The sequence below is a fragment of the Scatophagus argus genome, chromosome 4, assembly GCF_020382885.2.
Source record: "Scatophagus argus isolate fScaArg1 chromosome 4, fScaArg1.pri, whole genome shotgun sequence".
NCBI classification, from domain to species: Eukaryota; Metazoa; Chordata; class Actinopteri; family Scatophagidae; genus Scatophagus; species Scatophagus argus.
Window position 1 is genome coordinate 26,623,236 of NC_058496.1, and position 23,102 is coordinate 26,646,337.

General features: G+C 38.6%; 1 protein-coding gene across 7 annotated transcripts in view; it reads right to left on the minus strand.

Moving 5' to 3' along the window:
- Window positions 1–740: 740 nt before the first annotated feature.
- Window positions 741–23,102, minus strand: part of pias2 (protein inhibitor of activated STAT, 2) — a 31,129-nt gene continuing 8,767 nt past the window's right edge. Inside the window, exons 2-14 of one of the 7 annotated variants that reach the window (XM_046386074.1) lie at window positions 21,856–22,042; window positions 17,213–17,300; window positions 17,045–17,095; window positions 14,583–14,673; window positions 14,351–14,485; window positions 14,117–14,222; window positions 13,693–13,766; window positions 10,766–10,926; window positions 9,855–9,988; window positions 9,377–9,563; window positions 7,372–7,508; window positions 7,247–7,284; window positions 741–5,260 (exon numbers count right to left, since the gene is read on the minus strand). In XM_046386074.1, the coding sequence (XP_046242030.1) occupies window positions 5,039–5,260; window positions 7,247–7,284; window positions 7,372–7,508; window positions 9,377–9,563; window positions 9,855–9,988; window positions 10,766–10,926; window positions 13,693–13,766; window positions 14,117–14,222; window positions 14,351–14,485; window positions 14,583–14,673; window positions 17,045–17,095; window positions 17,213–17,300; window positions 21,856–21,967 (1,536 nt within the window). In that variant the 5' untranslated portion in view covers window positions 21,968–22,042 and the 3' untranslated portion in view covers window positions 741–5,038. Of the gene's footprint in view, window positions 5,261–5,753; window positions 7,092–7,246; window positions 7,285–7,371; window positions 7,509–9,376; window positions 9,564–9,854; window positions 9,989–10,765; window positions 10,927–13,692; window positions 13,767–14,116; window positions 14,223–14,350; window positions 14,486–14,582; window positions 14,674–17,044; window positions 17,096–17,212; window positions 17,301–21,855; window positions 22,046–23,102 lie in introns of those variants that run through there. The other 6 variants (XM_046386073.1, XM_046386076.1, XM_046386075.1 and 3 more) reach the window with 6 other exon arrangements.

Genomic DNA, 23,102 nt, shown 5'->3' on the forward strand with positions numbered 1-23,102 from the left:
AGACCTAAATTATACTGCTTCACCAATACCTGGGAGTGGAACTGCATTTCTGGCTTGAAGCTGTATGGAGCTAAGATTGTGTGAAGGAATGGAAAAGTGGTAAAAGGTCTGAATGAGAATTGAAAGTAGAATAAAGCTAAAAACAACGTGGAACTAACTGTGGAATTTATAAAGATTCTATCAGAAAATGTGAATGTGCTGTACATGTGGGTCTGTCTGTCTCAAACCACAATAACCTCATCTCAATGAACTACTAGAGATTGGAGTAGTTTATAGTATTGCACAGCTTTCTTCAACTTTAGCTTAACATTCAGTGAAATACACTGAATGTTTTGAAAGTTTATTAATACCTACAATGTGGAAAAGTTGCAAAGAGTTGAAAATGCTTCAAAAAGTGAATATGTGAGATTTTGAAGATTTCGTCCATTCATTTGGACGGGGAACATTTCCCAGAAAACACAGAATATTCTGAAAGAAATAGGTGTTAATGAGAAAAGAAGTAGGAATCATGTCCCTAATGAGCTGAATATTTTTATATTTAAATGAAGTTTCTATGTTGAAAACTGTGGAAAGAGTCACAAAACATGGCCGTGTAATGATTTCTGTATATTTGTAATAAAAATGTGGGTTGTGGTTGTGAATATATATTTGTAATAAGAACATAGGTTGTGAATATATTCAGACCCAAATAATAATACAGACCAGGATAATAATAATAAGATGCTGAATTAGCAATAAAATCACTGTATAAAAAGAAAACATTTAATAATTAAAATACACCCATACATAGTATCACAATTGAAAATGCTGCAAATTTACAGATACAGGAAAACAGACAGTTTTATAATAACTCAACCGCATAATAAATCTCATGAATTTGAAGCAAACAAAAATTAGTACATTTCTCTGAGTCTGTTAACATTGCGTCATAAGAGAAACATCCAAGTGATCCGGATTCTGTTTTAAAATCCATTCATGTATGAAGAGTACAAAATATGAAAAAAGAAAAGTGTTGGGGTTGGGTTTTTGTGGGGTGAACTGGTTGGTTGGTTCGGGTGAATGGAGACAGTGCTCATCACTAATTTCACAAAAGAGTGTCCTCTCGGCAAGCACTCTACACTTTTTATATTTGCTGTCAGCAAAGGTTCTCTAAAGTTGAGGAAAGAATTTCGTGGTGTTGCTGATCTTGCATATTTTTACTTTTTTATCTATTATGTTATATTTACGAAGGGTTTGCTCTTTTTCGTGTTATAGTTGTGCTTTTATTTATCCAGGTTTTTAGATGTCTGTATTGGCAACTTTTGCCTCTACCCCAATTAAATGAAGGGAAATGGAATTTAGCAACGTTTTACTGGCTGTTTTCACAGTGGGCCCAATCAAGATTTTTTTCCCCCCATAATTTACATGAACCGCTCCTTATCACAACCTTAATATGTCAACTCGAAACTGTTCATTAGCTTAATGTTTGAATAAAACAGATACTCACCTAAAAGTATTACACATTCCCCAAACTTTTACATCAAGATCTGCATTTCAGTTACAGATGTTGCCACTGTTTTGTCTGTGTCAGTTTTTTTTAATTAACTCAGACCATCAAGCCCAGAAAAGTGGAGTGTAGGTCCCTGAGATTGAGCTCCTGATGGCTGGGAGTCCACTTACACAGCAAGCAATTCAGATAATATAGGTATCATACAGTAGCTGCCCTGTTGTGTCCCTCTTTATGTTACTGCTTTTTGTCAGCTGTGAGAAAGTGGACTTTAGTGTAGGTTTTAACACTGAGCAAAAGTTAATGTCATGCCCATCAATCCCATACCAAACAGCATCATCAACATACAACAAAATCCAAAAACAGCAGTGAACTTCAGTGTTAGCAGATGTATTTATTAGAGGTGTCATGATTTTGATTCTAAATCAGAAATCGATCAAAATGAGCTTTTAATTTCAATAATGAATATCAGGCATTTTAGATAACTCCAATAGCTTCAGAGATGTTGGGTTCATTTTCTTTTTCAGAGATCCTTGATATATTTGGGGACAGGGCTTACTCATGGGTGAAGAACTGAACTGATAACATCGCCAGATATCCTTTACCGATTGTTTGTGAAGGGGGTTTACTTAGACAGATTTTATTTATTGTTGAATTCCAGAGGGGCAGCATATTTTTGTTGAACTCTGGATTCTTGCCTATCCCTAAACTTCAGATAAAGTCAAGCTGTCTTTTTAAAGAAGACTTAGAAACATTTACTGAAAGTTGTCAGGCCATAAAACTGGTGATCTGTTGATCTTTACAAATACAGATGAGATAATAACTGTCAGTGCTGAAAGAAATGCTTAAATTGAAAATCAAATGAAATTGTGACCTTGAGAAACAAAGTCATATTGAATTGTGGATCTGGACAATTGTGACACCACTGACTCCAGGTCTGTGTTTAACACAGACATGAGACTGATATCCATCTGAAAATAGCACTTGCTGAAAGAAAGCAAATGAATTATTTGGCTACATTTTGAACTATTACTTAGAGGATATATCTCTAACAAAATAAATCATGATTGCAAATTATATAAGCTAATAAGCTGACTATACACGAAGGAAAGGGTCACAATTTGAAAAGCAGAGTGGCAGAGTTGTACGAATCAGATGGAATCCTTTACTGAGTATCTGAATTACATTTACAATTTTATTTAACCTAACACAAGTTAAATTATTATTGCTCTGACTAAATTACAAAAGAACAAATAGACATTTTATATTGGTGTGACATAAAAGCTGCCCTGTAACAAACCTCATGAAATCACTGACTAATAGCTTTTAGAACCAATGACAACACTTGGATTACTGACCTGCCTTCTATGATTCCCATTTGTGTGAATCAAAGGTAAAACAAGGACTTAGAGGGCAAACACAGATACAGTAAAAACATACATAAACAGCCCTGTTCATGGTGTTTGAAAAAGTCAGACACCACCGCAGTCAATATTCTGTTCATCAGTTCACAAGTCTTTTAGACAGAGGGACTGCCTACTTCAAACTATCAGTTCACTGGATTGGATGTTTTGTGAAACATCTGCTAATAGCAGGGAGTCCAAGCTCTTCTTCCACTTGACCTGACTGTCCCATAACAATTAGGCACATAGTTTGGGTCAACCAAGCCAGAATAGGATGACTGGTATAAACAAAGAGTTCAATGTTTAAATATTTCCAACACTGGAGCAACTGGAAGAAAACTTTTAACTTTCTGCCAGGAAAACATCTGCAAAGTGAGGGTGGAAAGGTTATTAAAACATTTCTACACCTATATATATGGGTGGCCAAAAGACTAATGAGATATAAAGAAACTACAAATTAAAGTTCCCTTAGCTATATTTTTGATATGAACACTGAAATAAATGACCCTGTGATGTGAAAGGTTGCAGGTTTCACTGATTCCACAGACTGTATGCTCCCTGCTCATTACAAAATAGTGTTGAGCTGAAGTCACTGAATGGTTGGTGAAAAAAAAAAAGATTTTCCAAGCCAGAAAGAGATAGAAGCCCTTTTTAAACAGAGATCCTGCAATACTTCCATTAAGCCGACTTGTCATTATGTCAGTCTTGCTTTTTTACACTGATCCAAACACCATCAGTATAATGCTGCTTCAGTTTTTGTGATTTCGGATGTAGCAGCATCTAGCAGTCCCATCCTTTTTACAGACATTGATTCAGCTGTGGTACTACCTCTGTTGTCAATGTTAAGGCAGGACAACAATGCATCCCCCTTTCCACCATTCCATGTTTGGGCATTTTGTAAAGAATAGTGATGTGGAAAATGGCGTAACTTTACCATCTTGTACTAGAGATTTTCCCAAGTATATGGCAGACCAGGGCTAAAACATGAATATTGGATTAAATCAGGGCTAAAGCAAGTAACAAAGCCTAAATCAAAAAAGAATATTTCCCAAATGCTGAAGTCAAGAGAACTTCAAAGGAAATGGCACTTAAATGCAATGTTATCCTTGGCAATCAAACCATTCCCTACCATAGCAGATAGGTAATTGCAAAAACCCAAGGGCAAAAGGAAACATGCCTAGATAAAATTTGTAACATTGTGAAAAAGTTCAGGTCATCAAAGTAGAGGTGCACTGATCTAATATATAAAGATGAGATTCCAAATTGATGGTGTGTATTTGCAAGATGCGATGATCGACCAATCAGGGATAGGAATCGGCCGATTTTCACAACCACAAAATGTCTGGAACAACAAACCTAATCAGACACTTAAAACATCATCACTCAGCTGAACATACTCAGTTTGAAGAAGCCAGCAAAGGAAAAGCCACTAAAGCTAAAGTTAAAGCCAGAGCTCAGTGCCAGACACAAGCCAGCAGTGCTCCTATCTTTCCTTGGTATGAGTAGTGAAAAGACCAAAGCAATTATGAGGAAAATTATTGAATTTATGACCACGGATGACCAGCCATCCTCCAGGCTTCAGAAAACTGATAAATTACTTCAACCCTGGTGAATTTATAAGCATACTGTAAAATGACATAAATAACTGATATTTGTTTTGTTATATAAATCTGTTGCACCTGCTTGTGTTTGGTAAAGTATGCCAGATAAAGTTGAGTGTAAAGCTCATTTTCAGTTGATTGTTATTTGTAGTTCTTTCTAGTTGCTTTATTTTAAGAGGAAATTGTAAAATTTAATAATTCTTTTTATTATGAAAGGAAAATTCAAAATGAAAAAGGAAAAAGTTGATTTTTGTTTATATGTGCTGTCAGTTATAGTTATAAGAGAGAAAATAGGAATAGGCAAAAAAAAACAAACAGTATTGGCAGGTCACAGACACACATACACACACACACACACACACACACAAATAAATCAGAATCAGCCAAGAAAATTGCAATCAGTGCACCTCTACATCAAAGTGCTCATGTAAACCAATCTGGGTGCTTCTGTGTAAAATTCAACATGCCATGTACATGTAATGTCATATGAGATCTGGGCTAAAAAGGACACAGGAAAACCGGCCTGAAAAGGTTGAGTGAGATGTGGCTCAGTCTAGTGAAATGATATCTGATATGCTGCCATCAGTCCCTCCTCCAGTGCCCCCGCCTCCTCCTGTGATGACCCGGGTCTCATGGATGGAGCTGGCAGCATGGGTGCTAGTGTCATAATGGCTGCTGGAGGAAGAAACCAGGGTTGAGCTGGTGCTGGCTGCAGCTGCACTTTGCATGCCGCCTGTCAGGTTGTCCAGGAACATCGGTGGCCGGTAATGCTGACCAGTAAAAACAAGTTGATCGGGATCAACATCATTTACTGCTACAGTACAACTTTTCCTGTTCAGTGTGTGACAGTTCTGTAAATCCTGAACATCCACCAATTCGGTTTCTACAATCTTGATTTTCAAATTTTAGTCAAAAATATTTCACCATGTTATTACCATTAATCACGAACTCAATGGCATAACCTGCTGTCAATATAGTTACATTAATTATCATTCTCACTTGTAATCCCTCTTTCATGTTGTTTCGTCAGCCAAACCACATTTGTGCATTAACTTTGGTGTTAAGACAGCACTACCAGGAGTACAAACCTGTGGGGGCTTGTACCCCTAAAGATCTACAAAAAAAATCCTCTTGGTGGCATAATCTAAACCCAGAGGTGCAAAGAGTACTGAAGTATTATATTCAGTACAATTACAATTAAAAGCACTTGCTTGAAAAGTAACAAAATGAAGCACTTTAAAATGTATTCTGAGTTAAAGTTACTATGTAACATTAACTCAGAATACAACTACTGTGCTGTGTGTGCCTGCTGGGACAACTGTTTTTGGGTTAAAGTTAGATTATTGTAACACTACATAGTTGAGAAGACGCTGCATCTTCCTTAATTATTGAGTGATTTAATGGCACCAAATGGCAAGCAAGCAAGCCTCTAAAATTCAGTATGTTTTTTTTCTCGCAGCCTTGAAGGTTGTTGTTCCTTTGCAAGCTGTTGATAATGTTAATTTTTATCAATGTTTATAGCTAAAATTCTGGCCATATCTTACATGTTGCACCTTTAAGACCATGATGATGGTTTATTGAGAAAATTGTGAGATTTCACCAAACAGTGTTGCCGTGTTTGTGTGACAAAATTCAGTGGAAAAAAATTGCTGTAACTCAACTCCACAGGGTTTGATCTGTTCCAAATTTCACATTTGACAAAAGTCAAAGGCTGAAGACATCTACATGCCAATATTGAATCATAGTGAACTGGAAAATACAGACCCTTTTACTAACTAGTCCAACAAGACTTACGAGAACATGTTCTTTCAGGTAACTGCCTGAGTCAGAGGTCAAACCAAACAGCCAATATCTCATGAGTGGTTCCCCAGTTTTTGTTCAGTTGGAGCCCTCCTACTCGTCTCTCAGATAAACTGAGTCCATCCCTTGACTTTGTCACTTCGAGCTACATGGTTAGTTGAGAAATCTGCCTGCTTCTTGGTAATGTCAAAATCATAATTACACAATGTGCAAAATGCATGATGCAACAGTTTTGCTCCTGACATTTTCCAGTGAACTTTTGAGATACACATACACACCCACCCCTCTGTAAATGTCAAGGTAATATTTTCTGCAGCACATGCACTTGTTCTCATGCTGCCATGATCTGCTCCTTTCTTTAAGGTTGCAGGTTTGGCTGCAAAAATAATTATGAATACAATATTATGAAAAGTCAATATAACAATACTTTGCCAACTGAAATGCCTGGTAAATAAGCGAGCAAGCTAGCGAATTATGTAACATTAAGTTAATTGTTGGCAGGTCTTCCAATTTTCCACATATCCCCAAGTCTGGGGATAAATGAAATTCTAAAGACCATTTGAAGAACCATTCAGCTGGAGTGAGGAGGGCAACAGAGGGATAAAAAAATTAGGTTGCAGTCTCTTGAAATGATGTTAAGCATTTGTCAACCATGATTACTGATCATCCCTTCTTGGAATTTGGTTGAAGGCAGGGGAATGAATCCCACGACCATATGACGGTCAAACTCTTCTTCTTCTTTTGCTTTTTTCCAGGCTAGATACTACCGCCTCTTGCAGTTAGACTTGAGCACTGCACCTGCTTTATGCATAGTTTAGAGTTACAAATCATACCAGTATATTTTGATGTCTGCTATGCAATATGCATACAGGTTGGCAAATCTGTTCTTTAGACAAGATGATCTAGAAATCATGTACTGTACAGGCCTTAACAGCAGAAAACTGTAACTAACATACCTGAGGATCTGCTTGAATTAAGGAAAACAAATCCAGACCTAGAAGAAAGAGAATGAAAAAATCATCGACAGTAACACATAGTGGCCAGCTATAATGCCTGAAGTCATTTCATCCAAATGACTCACTCTGCATGTCTGTCGGGATGGTGCCCAGGGTAGAAGGGTGGAAGGGGACTGCATAGTCAGCAAGCGCAGAGGTCAGATACGATGGGTCCAGAGCCTGGACGTTTGGCACACACACAGCAGGCTGGTAGGTCAACACTCTGAGAGAAAACAACAATCTCTGAGGACATGCTTTATGTGGAAACATTATTCGTTACGCCATACAGAAAAGCTTTTCTGCATACTTGGCCTGGCCTGGAAAGTCCAGAAAACTTTTTTTGCACCGTGAAAGTTACATTTTGGGGCAACAGCTCCATAGGCCCCCATTCATTTAGGACTATTTTGCGAGCACCCCCCACGATAACCGCAACTGTAAGAGAGTGGGAGTTCTTTCTATATAGAGTATATTAATAGTCCAAAATGAATGGCGGCTTATGGAGATGGAGCCCCAAAATATAACTTTTATGGCGCAAAAAAAGTTTTTCTGCTAACATTTTTTGTGTTTTCGGTTTGAACGGTAAAGACAATTGATACAGTTCTATTAGTTTAAATTTTCGTGGCTTTACGCGATTATTCAAGTATTTGCAGCATATGTGCCAGTTTATGGCATTCGCCATTTTGGTTTCACACATCAATCAAGCTCAAGTTCGTATTTTGTTTTAACTACACCTCTAACATTTACTGCAGCTCTCGTTAGGAAAATACATACTATAATATATACTACTATAATACACAAAACTGAAACCATATTATTGTGGTTTTGTTGAAGTACCATACCTTACTACTTACCATAACATAACACTGCTAATCGTAAATCTTTAACTGACTAATCAGCATACATTAGCAGAATGCTAGTGCTCCATAGGCAAAACAGCATGCCCTCTAAGAAAAAAACAATGGGTATTAGTATTTTTTCTTTTCAATTCTGATATATAATCAATATTATATTTGAAAAAACTAAAATAAAATCTGGGCATTTTGGATTAGAAGCAGGTATAAATAATTATTTTAACCACTTAGCTCCATTCACTCTGGTTCACTGAGGAGTATCTCGCCAGTGCCCCCTAGGTGAACTGCAGCCCACCTTTGGTACAGTGGGTTTTAACAGAACGTGAACAGGCTGTCCTTAGAAGGGCTGTATATCTGATCCCAAGCCGGTCCGTATTACGCATGTGGCACACGTCGTACGCACAGCGGTGCAGGCAGTAACTTGTAGTTTGAACAGCCATTCTCCATAGTTGAGAATAGTGTTGCCAGAGTAGCGTGGCTCCTTTAAGAAATAGCGCACGTAGCACGTACGTATGCGAGTGAGTAGTGGAGCGGGAACAAGAGAGTGGCATGTGTGCAGGAGAGCAGAAGTGTACACAGTTAGCCATAAGCTCGAGTTGACCGTAAATGTCCGGTGCAAGTCACGGTCAGTCGGTAAATAAATACTATGACTTCTCAAGAACAAGCAGAGCTCCCGTGTGCTGTTTCACCACTGTTTGTAAAGTGAAGGAGTCAGCCCAGAAGCAGAAGTTAACTTTGGCCCCAGACAGTCCAGAAACTAAGCAGAGAAAAGGTCAAAAAGAGGGCTCAGAAAGCTGATAGATTACGTCAGCTCTGGTGAACTTATAAGCATATTGTAAATTGACTGACATTTGTTATGTTATTAAATTTGCTGCATATGTCTGATAAAGTTGGGTGTCAGCTCATTTTCAGTTGATTGTTATTTGCAGCTCTTTCCATTTGCTGTATCTTGAGAGGAAATTGTAAAGTTTAATAATTTTTTTTATTAGGAAAGTAACATCTGATTGCATTGAAGAAAAATTGATTTTTGTTTGTATATGCTGTCAATCAATTATAGTTCTTAGAAAGAAAATCGGAATTGGCAAAAATTGTTATCGCCAGGTCAAACTAAAAAAAAAATAATCAGAAATCGGAATCGGCCAAGACAATTGCAATCGGTGCACGTCTACTTTTTATTGTTTATTTGGGAAAAAGGTTAGTACATGCAGGTGTGTCCGTCAACACAGAGAGGCTTGCTCACCCCTTTGCATGCATCTCCTCGTTCTTGGAAATGTAAACACATCGTTTCTTCAGTGGAGGGACTGTGTCCTCTTCTTCGTCATCAGAAGAGGAGCTTTCTAGAGTAAGATCAATCACATCAGCTTTCTTGGCGGAGCTGGGCTCAGCAGAATGGGGGACCACTGAAGACTGCCGCAAAGGAGCTGATGCTGAAAGACAAAGGTTTGTTCAAAAAATATTTTACTGTCAAAAGACCAAAACCATAAATGTACTTTCCCTGAGGTGGCCGCTGTAGTTTTTAACATCTTAACATTACTCAAACAGTGCATTTGTTAGGGATTCATTTCAGCACCAGATTAACACACATGCAGTCCTATAACAAATATTTTGGACAGGACAGTGTTTGTGTATCAGGCTTTAATACACACAAAATACTAGTTATTATTACTCTTGTACAATTAGCTGGTTGGTACAGTCAATTTAAGAGATGACATACTTACTCTCAATTTTTGGAAATGACTGAGAGGGAACCTTGACGGACTCTTTCTTTGGTCTCATGGGACACCATGTTCCATCCTCCTGGAACTTAATTTCATCTACATCTGAACAGTCATTCAGGATCTCTAAAAATAAACTGAATAAAAGAAAAAAAAGAATAGAAAAGAAAAGAATAAAACACTCAAATCTACAGCATACAGTAACTGAACATTTAACTGCCCTTGAATTAGGACTTCATGATCCCATCTGACTTTTAATGTACATAAGAACAAATAATCTAGACAAACTAATTTATTTTTTGTTACATCAGGGATGTCCCCACCAAACTGGTGCTCAAATCACAATTCTCTGCTGATATCCTTGTCATAGACACAATGGTTCACAGGATTAAGTTTAATTAGCAACAGCTGATATGACCGATTAATAGTTAGAAGCTGATAAAACAGAGAAGAGATAACACAGTCAATCATGGATGCAACCAATTAAATTTTCACATTCATTAACACTAATTTTCAGTCTTGCGGGCAGTGAAATGCTTACGGATTAAGGAGAACAAGGCTTAGTAGGTGAGGGGGACGAAATATAGCAGAGTTCGGTTAAGAAACTGATCTGCTTTAGTTCATCAGATACCAATCCTTCTAGCTAGAACAGTCAAGTAAGTTCAGAAGATCACTTTACTGTAATACAGCTGTTATAACCAGGAGAAAACAACACTTTGCTATATCACAATTTAATGATATCCAAAATCAAAGCAAATATCTGGTATTAAATTACGATATGTATGTAATATCAATAAAAATCAATTTGTGAAATTCAGAAAGAACCTCTGAGTATATATCTGAATTTTTCAGATAAAGCACAGAGGCACAAGGCACCTGACTAACTAGATGATCTACCAAAATCTCAGTCTAACCCATCAATGATGAGACTCTCGTATGCAGCCTTCTTGTCACACACAGGACAGATCCAGGTGGGTTTCTTCTCATTCATCTGCAGGTAGAGGGCAGCATCGAAACACTGCAGGTGAGAGCAGGTAACTGCCCGGCATGGCACTGTCAGTCGCATCTTTCCCAGCTATAGGACAAAACACGCTGAGGTCAGTCAGAACATCCATCCATTTTCTATACCACTTATCCGTCAGGGTCGTGGGGGAGCTGGAGCCCATCCCAGCTGACTACGGGCGAGAGGCGGGGACACCCTGGACTGGTCAATCACAGGGCCAACACACAAATACAGACAATCATACACTCTCACACTTCTTGTTTTTTTTTTTTTTTGGGGGGGGGGGTTGTACATACTGTAAAAGGTCTTTAAATCAAGCAGTCCAGTTAGCTGTAGGGGTGGCAAGCCCTTCTTGTTTAATTCTCCTTTTTTCTCCTGTTTCCAGTTAAGGGGCTATTTAAGCTGCTTGTATTTGTAGGTAAGACGGTTTGGGTTATTCAAGATTGTTTTGTTTGGGTTTTTTTTTGGCCATGCTCATCTTGACAAAACAGGGGTTTTCATTTGCTGATGGTTAGATGAAACTAAATCTACTTTGTTTAGACTGCATCTGAGTCCATTTTTATGTTATGCACAGGTTCCTCCTAGGCTTGGCATAACAACGTAGTACACAACTGAAGCATAAACCAGAAATTACCATAGCCCTTGGAGAGTGGCACTGGCAGTGGAAAGCAAGTGACGTTCTGTTTTCATGTGCCATGTACTGGTTGACCAAAGCAGCAAAAATAATTCAGGATTGTTGAGACACAAGCGAGAAAAGACTGAGAAAGTTGTAGAATGCTATACCCATTTGGAACATTCTGCAGATAAACCGGCTCATTGGCAACCAGAAAAGGCTCAGTCATTCACAAGCTAGGGATTAGGTTCACCACATACAGATCATTGTACAAGGAGAAGGCTTGGGAAGGCTTTGCAGATCTGTTGTTGGCAAACACAGTTCATTTTCAAATGACTCCATTTTATCTTTATTTATGTTCACGTAGAGACCTGATTTATTTGGAAATGGGGCTCTAAGTCACAGAGAAGCAGTATATGGAACACGATATACTGCTTATTATTGCCAAAAATCAAAAGGACCACATCACTCACAATGACACTAGAATAACAGTGGCATGTCGATCACTTGTACTGATTTGATGTTAGGGATTGAACAATAATTCAAAAGACTATCTGACTGGTTACACATCACAAGGGCTTATTAACGCTGAAGGCTAGTGTGCCTGGCTTATCGTCTCTACCCTGGTAGCATCACAGTGGTCTTTGCTAACACTACCAGTTAATGACGTGATGAAAGATTGCATGCTGTGCTGTACAGTGCTCCCTGTGTTTAATGTACAAATGTTTCTTCACTGAACTAATTGCAATGCAAACTTTGAAGCATAAACACAAGTTTAATGCTACATACACTATAAAGACAAAAGTATCCAGACACACCTCTTTATGCAGCTGTTTTTCAGGGGTTGGGCTAGGCCCCTTACTTTCAGTGAAGGGAAATCTTAATGCTTCTCCACACCAAGAATTTTTGAACAATGATATGCTTCCAACTTTGTGGCAACAGTTTTCTGCTTCAGCATGATTGCTCTTCCATCCAACATGTCTATATGGACAAAGGACATGGTTGGACGATTTTGGTGTGGAAGAACTTGACTGGCCCACAGATTCCTGACCTCAATCCCATCAAACACCTTTCGGATGAACTGGAACAAAAATTGCAAGCCAGGCCTTTCTGTCCAACATCAGTGATTGACCTCACTATTGCTCTACTGCACCCACAGATACAATTCAAAATCTTGTGCAAAGCCTTCCCAGAAGAGTGGAAGCTGTTACAGTTGCAAAGCTGTCTACGTATTTAGAATGCTATGTCACTGAAGACCCTATTGGTATGGTCAGGTGCCCTAATCCTTCTGTCTCTATAGTGTAGCTTACACTGCATTTATTGATTTATCTCTTTGTTTGTTTTTTGATATACTTCCATCATCCCATGATCTATGCATCACATACATACACATACACACACAACTGCAGATCCCCATTCTGCTTGTATCAGATCAACTAAAGCCTGACTGAAAACCCTAAGTGTTATCTAGCCCCTGCATTTTTGCTGTATGGATCTGTGCAGATATTCATATGGCAGCTACTGCATCCTGTCCTAAAAAGGTCGTGTCTCATCTCATCTTCCTCCGCTTATCTGATTCCAGATAGCAGCTTCAGCGGGTAAGCCCAGACTGTCCTCTCCCCAGCCACTTCCACCAGCTCATTCAAGGGAATACCAAGATGTTCCCAGGCCAGACGAGAGATATAATCCCTTCATCGTGTCCTGGGTCTGCCCCAGGGTCTCCTCCCGGATAGACATGCCCGACACAACTCCCCAGCGAGACATCTGGGAGGCTTCCTAACCAGGAGCCTGAACAACCTGAACTGCCCCTCAACCTATCTCTAAGACTGAGGCCGGAAACTCATTTCGACCACCTGGATCCAAGATCTTGTTCTTATGGTCTCTACCCACAGCTTGTGACCACAAGTGGGGGTTGGGGCATAGACTGACCGATAAATCAAGAGTGTCACCTTTCAGTTCAACTCTCTCTTCACCATGACAGACCAGTGCAGTGTCCACATCACAGCAGACGCTGCTCCAACCTGCCTGCCTGTTATGCAAGTTTTCTAAGTTTGAGAACTCCTAATGGTAGATTCAAAAGAGAAACTATGGCAGAAAGCAATGTATGCAGCAGTGAACCTGTTTTGAAGGCGTTTCATTTCACTACAAACTATAATTTATATTGTCAGAGTAACTTGAAATTTACTGTAACAACATAAACATTCGTCAGATGATTGTTCATTTACCGGGCACATAAGTGAAACTCGAAGGCTTGTTGTAGCAATCTCACTGTCTGGATCTGCTGTTAGCTTCTCTTTAACTGGAACACAGAAAGCAGGGGAAGAGCACAGGAAAAGAAAAAAAATCATTTACATACAGAACATGCCAAAACCAAACATAAACCAAACCAAACAGAACTTAAGCTTTCCAGTTCTATGAACCCAAGCTAAATAACAAACACATAACAGCTCTGCACTTGATCTTGAATACAGATGACACTTTTTTGGTACTTTTTTTAAGAGACAGGCGCTGGCCTAGATGTATTAAGATTTTCAGCGATGTATTGTCCAGTTACCTATGTTACTTTTTTAACTGTGTAACCTAATTTCTTTTGTGCATTTAATCATACTGATGGGTGATTCACGTCATGTAAGTTTTGATTTTAGTTACTTAATGCTCTGGAGTGGTCTGGGTTTCTGATACCCTTCATCCTCAGCCTCTGTAGGAGCAGTGGTGACGTCAGCTGCCTTACCAAGTACACAGACATAGAATAGGTCTGAAAGACAATATGATCAAACAACAGAAATGTCATTCCTTATGTCCCCAAACATGATGTCCAATTCAAGGACTGGAAAAAGAAGAGGAAACAGAACAAGCTGACAAGAGTTCCAGTGACGTTCTCACTTTTCCAATTTCAGGTGCCCATGTCACTGAAATCTGATTGGGTACCGCAGAGGACAGTCGGACAAGGGAGGTAATGTTTAGAGGTCTTCCAGGTTTCTTTTGTTCCACGCCGTTTTTTGGTGGTGGTGCATAACCCTACAGGAATAAAATACTTTGTTAGCATACTAATTTCAGGATACTTAAATTATATATTGGAATATTATTACTGTTGTGGACTAAAAGAAGCACTTACTGGCAAAGGAAAAAGTTTTCCATTAACCTTTATACAAAGACTGTTAGGGTAATTATCCTCTTGAGGGCAACTTGTCTCTGACAAGCAAAATCTAGACAAAAAAAACAAACAAACAAAAAAAAACAACAAAGAAACATTTAAGAGCCTGAATATTTCTTAAAAAAAAAAAAAAAAGACTCAAATTACCTGTGATGTCAGGAGATGTTGACACATTCATGTAGGAAGGTGTAGTCATCAAGAAAACATTCATTAAGTTATTTAATGTGATTTGCTTACACTTACAGCGCGTAGTCTGACTGACCTGCCTGGTCTGCCTACAGCGTATACATGGTATTGCACTCAAATGATAGCTCTTCCATCAGTGCATTAGTGTTCATGTGAAACATTACTGCCCCTGAAGAGCAGGTAACTGAACAACGACAGCATTCCAATAAGAAAGCTCTATGTGCTTCACAATCCCATCCAAATCCACAAAGGAGAATCTACAATCTATTTATTACATTTATGCTGTTCTCCTTGTTATTTCAGACACCGCATTAATAGTATAGCTCAAAAGACAGGAGGATAGGAGATAGGAGGATATTAGGATATTTCACAGTGCTGCCAAACAGCCAGAAACTTCGCCACTACGTGGTGAACAGGTTATGAATATTCTGATTGGTCGATGCACTTTCTCGAGGTATCATGGATTGCCATGGATAGTCATGGAAGACATTATTATTGTTGTGTTAAAAAAAGAAACAAGTTCAAGGATGGATCTCAAAGCTTCTGAATAGGGCGACAATCATTCAGAGCCCTTGTAAAAGATTTAATTAAGAATTTGATCTTTTGCGCACAATGTACTTTGTTGTTGTACATGACATCACCAACCTAAGCAGGCAAATAGAGCTTTGCTTTGAACCACTTTATATTAACAAATGGAGGTTAAACCTCCTAGCTCAATATCTTTTTTATTTTCTAAGTTGTCAAGAATCTCAAGACCTTTTTGCAAAAAAAAAACATTAGCTCGGACCTACCACTTCTCAGTCATTCTGTTAAATACCACCAACGTTTCAAAATAACGACAATATCAGCAACTCTGACAGCCTGGTGGAAATCCCACAAAATCACAAATTCTACATTGGGTCCATTTAAATTCACTCCGATCTGGAACAATCCTGATTTTCTTAGCAACAAGAAGCCACTTCTCTTCCATACATGGTTTAGAAAAGGAATCACCCATTTAAATCACATCTTCCAGAATAACACACTAGTTTCATTCGAGCACCTGGTCCAGGAACATGGCATCAGGAGCAATCAATTTTTCGAATACCTACAACTCAAATCATCAATTCAAATGGCATTTGACATAATAACTAATAACCTGAATCCTCCCCCATCATGCCCAGACCTAATTAACATCCAATCAACAAAAAAAACTTCTTTCTAAAATATATAGAATTATTTCACACCCAGATAATACAATCTCCTTACCAACAATCAAATGGGAAAAAGATTTATTGATTGTTTCTGATGGCAATTTCTGGAATCAAATCTGCCCAAAACATCCATCACATCACAAAAAAATGCTTACAGTACACTTACAATACAACTTACAGTTAATATAATACAAGACAGAAAATGTCAAAAATGAGTTACTCTTCAGATAGTTGTACCAACTGCAAGGAAAAAAATCAGACACCTACATCTATGCTATTTGGTACTGCACACCTGTTCAGCAATTTTGATCTGAGGTCATCAAGTCGCTGTCTAATCTTCTGGGCTGCCACATCCCCCTATCTCCTTCCCTCTGCCTACTGGGTGACACATCAACAGTAAACTGATAAGTTCAAATACTAAATTAATCCTCACTGCCCTAACTATCGCCAAGAAAACCATCCTCATAAACTGGAAATCCAACAAACAAAAAAAAAAAGAAAAAGGAAAAACCTACTCAATAATTACATCTCCATGGAATATTCCACCCAATACAACTGAACCCCTCTCCATTTGGACTTCAGTCATCAACCTTCTAAAGACCCCCCCTACACACACACACACACACACACACACACACACACACACACGCCCAACACATCATAGCTTCAGAACAACATTATAATAGTTATAATTACTATTGCTGATTGTCATAATTATTCTGGCTTAGGTTGCTGCTTTTATATAACTCACAAGACTAGAGTCTCTCATTATACAATAATTACTATCTTCATTATTATTACTATTTGAGAGGGTTTTTTTTTTTTTTTTTCAATGTCCTATCTGTTTGCCTATTTTATGTCTTGTTTGTATGCTCTGTGCTGTGGTTTGTCGATTATATATGCTGCACCCTTGTATTGTTTGAATATGTGTTCTCACCGTGTACTGCACTATAAATTATAAAAAAAAAAAAAAAAAAAAAAAGAAAGAATAAAAAAGAAACTCAAGACCTAATATTCTATGGTCAGAAAACTCAACCTGCTCACCTCAGCTGAATTTGAACCATATAGTCCCTTCTGCCACCTGGTAGAAAATCCCTGTAAACAAACAAAGTTAAAAACATGTATTTATCATTTTGTTATTTACATCAAAGACAAAAGTATGTTTTACTCAGGAATAACCCGAATAATCGGGCTATTGACAAACAGTCCCACCTGGATATGCATACTTCTCGAACTTGCTGTGGTGTCAAGGCAAAGATAAAATATTTTTCTTGGTGATACCTCTGTGTAGTACTTGCACCTGGAAACACATATGATGACATATAAATAGCATCATTTTATCCACCTGGTAGTTAGCTTTAAATCAGGAGATCAAAGGCACAGGAATCAGCACACGTCAAGTGACCAATGTAAAAATACAGAAAACAAAGAGGACAACTTTATGTGTATAGCATTTATTCTACCAGTAATAACAACAGATAAAGTCTACAATAACACAATTAACATAAACTATTCATTTAACAACAAAACAGTGCACAAATTCCAGTTTTAGCAGAAGAATGAACCAAATAAAACTAGCAATGGTCTTCAAAGGAAAGCAGCTGGGCAAAACAGTAATAAAGTAAGAATCAAGTCGGTTATGAAAAAAAATTTAAATTTCCACTGTTTACCTAGTTCACTAACAGAAAAAAGCTACTTCTGGGCATAGTTCAAAATGTGCTTTTTGGATGATCTGTAATGGCTGATGAGCTGAAAATAAATTTACCGTTCAAAACATATTTCAACCAATATTTTTATGATCAGAATTATTGTAAATTGCACAGTGTGGTCATAGTACTTTTTCTTAAGCAAAGTCCAAGTACTTGATTGTCCCTCTGTCTATCAAGACAAACAATAGACACATGAATTAATATAGTTACTATTAATTACTAATTATTGCTTCAGAGCACAGTGCAAAGACAACTGTTTTTTTTTTTTTAGCAATTTCTGTGTTACTAAATTCTGAGTCCTATTTATTTTCTCTTAATGTCTGTTTTTTTTTTTGTTTTTTTTTTTACAATTTACTGATAATTCTTTTTTAAACAAAATAAACATAATCATTTATTTCCTCAACTTTTGTATGGTCTTTTTAGTATGCCACTAACAACTACAAAGCCAACAGTGATGAAAGCGGCCAACAAATCTTGGTCAGTGCACCATTACTATTTTTTTAAAAGTTCAGTAAGCACAACCACAGCCTTACTGCCCCCTACCCTTGTGTGCCTGTGTCGCAGGTTTGCTGTTTCTGTACCAACATGCTGCTACAGTAACAGATAAGTGCTTTGAGATATAAGGGGTCATTAAGTTACTTTCAGGGTTTCCTATTGTAGCTGGTGATATGAAAGTGGTGCATGTAGGCTGCCATAACATTGGAAGTTGATTTTCTTTTTACTGTCCATTTTTATTTTATTTTGTGCAATTTATGTACTTCAAGTTGCCATAAACTATTACATGTTAAAAAAATGTTTAAAAAATGTGTTAAATGTTAAAAATGTTAAAAATTGTATTTAGTGATATTTCGGTAGAGATGACAAACTTTTATAACGTCTATTATTACTATTACTTATTACTATATCTATGCAGGCAGGTGTTAGAGTTTTTACCATCGTAAATCACTGTTTGAGTGCAATCAGAGCCACTGTCATTCAAGTCACAGACTACAATGACTAAGGTGTAATCTGAGTACCTCACTGTCTATTGCTATAATTCACATGCTTATGTTTAAGTCTCCTGTTTTCGAAAGAGTTAATACCTGAAATCTACAATGTCAGTTCATAGTGACAGCAATTATTTAGCTGAGCAGATTATCAAAGATTAATGCAACAAAGACAGAAAATATAGGGAATCTTGCTAAAGATAGTGCTGGCACAGAAAAGACTGTAGTGATGCCCAATATGGCTGTAGGCCAGACAAGGAAGTCCTCTCATGAGAGGCACCTAAGACTCTTGAGTTTAAAGAGCAAGAATCAGCACAAAGAGAAAGAAAATTCAAGTCAGTGTATGAGAACTGAAAGGTCCAAGTCAGAGATGCTCATACAACATTAAGGCAGGAATGCTCTGAGAGTGAACTGTACAAAATGATGGACATGGTTGAGAAACTACAATCTGAATTGACAACATACAACTGCAAACTGTACCAAGTCAAGAGATTAGAAGAAAAATGGGTGTATACACAGCTCTGACATCCGACTTGCTGAGTCTAATGAAAATCACCTCACTGAAGAAGGAGTTCAACTCTGAAGCAGAGAACGCAAGATTACACAATCTGCTTGACTCTCTGGACCTCTCTGGAGTCATGCCACATGCTAGCCTGCTTCAAATCCTCCACCATAGTTCCAGTCCCCAAGAAGGTGAGGATCACTGGATTTAATGACTACAGACCTGTGGCACTGAGGCCTGTAGTCATGAAGTCATTTGAGCACCTGGTTCTGTCTCACCCGAAGACCGGCGCCCCTCCTGGACCCCGTTGAATCCAAACAGGAACAACGGGGTGGCTGGCCCACCTTTTAGATGTTCTCACCACAGGTTTGGCGAGCTTCAGCCTCTGTCTGTATGTGGGAATCAGGTGGACCATGACGTGGTGAGATAAACCAAGAGCGGCGCGGGGCACTGCACGATATGCTCCGCTTATTGTGGTGTAACAGTGATCCAAAGGGACTGGCTAAGCTGGTTTCAGTCTTATACATCAGATCGACATTCAGTTAATGATGACTCCTCCTTATACAGTCACGGAGTCCCCCAAGGTTCTGTGCTTAGAAGAGTATTATTCACCCTATATATCCTCTCCATTGGTGACATTATACGTATATGTTGGGTTACTTGTGATTTCTTGAGTCAGCAAAAGTAGCACAGGAACCAGAGCCTTTAGTTATCAAGTTCTCTTCCTATGGGGCCAGCCGTGGCCTAGAGGTTGGAGAAGCGACTTGTGATCGGAGGGTCACCAATTCGATTCCCCCACCGGACGGGCAGGAAAAATTTGGGTGTGGTGGAGTGATTAATGCGAAAAAATGCCTCCACCCCTCCATTAGCCGGCTGATGTGCCCTTGAGCAAGGCGCTTAACCCCCCAATATGCTCCCCAGGCGCTTGATGCTGCCCACTGCTCCTGTGTGTGTTTCACTACATGTAATTTGCCAGGTGTTGCATGTGTGGGTTCAACTAAGGATGGGTCAAACGCAGAAGACGAATTAAGTGTGTGCATGTAAAAATATATATACTGCCAATAAAGCTGATTCTTCTTCTTCTTCTTCTTCTTCTTCTTCTTGAATCATCTGCCAGCTTCGGGCCGGGAGGCAGACACCCTTTCTAGGTTTAAGAGTAGACCTAGAACCTTCCTTTTTGATAAAGATTATAGTTAGGGAGGGCATAGACTGGCCCCTAATTATGCTGCTGTAGGCTTAGACTGCCGGGGATCTCCCATGATGCACTGAGCTTCTCTTTCCACCTCTGACTCTCCTTCCACACATATCAATGTCCCATCAATGCATGTCACTAACTTGACTTCTTTCCCAGTGTCTCTGTGCATTCTCATCTCTGAGAGACATCATAAAGATGGTGTGTTATTACTGAACTGCAGACAAAATACTGTGCAATGTCAATAGAACTCTATTTCAATTAAATTTGGGTTTAATTTCATAGAACAACAATCTCTGGCTGATGAGAGGAGTCCATGTTTGTTTTGTCGTCAAAGAAGTGCAAAATCATAGGACATAATGGAGCTTTCAAAGACATCTTCTCAGTCACAACTGCATCTTGGAGATTGATGTGAAAGTTCTGTCAGAAACATGTAATTATGATAACTCTAATATGATAATATCATCTACTGGTCAGCCATTTCCAAAAGCAGTAGGCTTGGGCAGTATCAAGGTATTACAGTACATCAGGGTCCAGAATCCAGAATGGTCAAAAACACAGAAGCTCCTCTTTTTATGAAACTGAAATGAAGATGCTGCATTAAGCTGATGTATTCTAGTGCTGTTATCTAAAATCAGTAATTAACCTACTAACCTCCTCAAAACTACAAACACAGAACTAACTATAAAACTGACACAAAAATATCCATGCAGACAGTACAGCGAAACAAGTTAGTCAAGTTAAAATCCACACAATCTCAAACCGCTCTTAACTTGGATAGTTTTAAATGGATGAGGGGTATGGGGTGGTTGGTGACGCAGGCTGCTTCCAAAAACGTCACCTGTCTCCAGATCAGCCACTCACAAAATTCAGATGCAATAGCCGGGTTTCAAGAGGGCAGTCGCTATGCATATTTATAACATACAACATAAAATTCCCATATTTTGTACTAAAATGTCAAGATTTGGATCTGAATCAATCAGTAGCACTACTAAATATCTATTTAAATTTATTTTCAGCAGAAAAAAGTGGTTTAGGGGTTTAGTTTCTCTTTAGTTACTTGTCCAGTCGATCAGTGCATCTCTAATAAGGACTGAAGCTAATTTCACACTGGACACACAGTATTGTGGGCTAAGACAACGTCATCCATGCTACAATGACTTCAATGAACTTTTTTTCTTTCCTCAATACCATCATATACTAAGACAGTACGGAAAAAATAGATACCATCCAAGTCTGTTTTGGAAGATTGTTTTTTATTGTTAAAAGAAAAAAGATTTTGTAGGAAAAATGCTCATATATATATTTACATATACATATGTATACTTGAGAAAGTACTATGTTGAGAAACATGTTTTTAAACTCAAAATTTCACGATACCCATGCCCATGTCATGATGGTTTGAGTTACAAGGCTCAGATTAAGTGTTGTCCTCTAAACCAAAAGAGAAAGAAAACACCACAGACCTAGACTTGAAGGCTTGATTAGGACGTCCAGCACATCATAGAAGGGCAGGGGCTTCATCTGCACATCAGGGTGGACAGGGGGGATGAGAGGGGCCGGCTGCTGTAGATTCATGCTGGTTCTGGTGTTGTGGCACAGGGCTGTTTCACCAGTCAACAGGCTGAAGTTGCCGCATTACAGGACTGACTCCTGCTAACAGAAATGCCAGTATTCACTCAAGTTATCCCTTTTGCACTGGTCACTCTTCAGAGTGCTAATGTTAATCCCTCAGAGGTTTGTGAGGGAGTTGTGAAGAATACCCAGTAACATTTGAAACTTGGGCACTCAAACTTGATACCTTGCTCTGGAATACATAAGACAAAATACATATACCAGCACAAAGTGAGTAACAGGGCAGAGGGGCTGGAAATCTGTGCAGTCCAGTGGTGTTTTTAGAGCAGAGAAAGCAACAGTGCCAACCCATTCTGGTCACTAACTAATAAATACTAAAACTAAAACTAACTGATGCTCAATAAAACAGCTCTCAAAAACACAAAGTTAAACTAAGAGCTGAAGCTAACCTACAGCCACTAAAATGGGGGGAAAAAATCCTACAACCTAACAACTATCTAAAATTGCTAATTAACTTACTAAATACTACAAACAAAGAACTATAAAACTGACATTAAAATATGCTAACAGTACAACAAAAGTCAGTCACTATAAATTACACGCAATCTGCTCAAACCGCTCCTGACTCTCCATGGTCAGCAAAGTGGCAAGACACTGAGGAGACACAAAGGAGTACACTGGCCCCAAATACGTTACCTGCGTCCAGATCAGCCACTCACAAAATTCAGTTGCAATAGCCATCATTCTTGTACAAGTTAATCTTGGTTTTATCAGTCCAAAGAATTTTAATACAGAACTGGGGAGGCTTTTTAGGTGTTTTCTGGCAAAATCTAATCTGACCTTATGTTCTTGAGCATCACCGGGGGTTTGCATGTTGGGAAGCCTCTCTATTTACATTCATGAAGCTGTCTCTTGACAATGACACACCTACCTCATCAAAAGTGTTCTTGACGAGACAACTTTATTTGTATAGCTCATTTTTACAAGCAGTTTGTCTCAAAGGGCTTTACATAACATTATACCACCATCCTCTGCCCTTCGACCCTCACATTGACTACGAAAAAACTCCCAGAAAAACCTTTACAAGGAAAAAATGGGAGAAACCTCAAGATGAGCAACAGAGGAGGGATCCCTCACC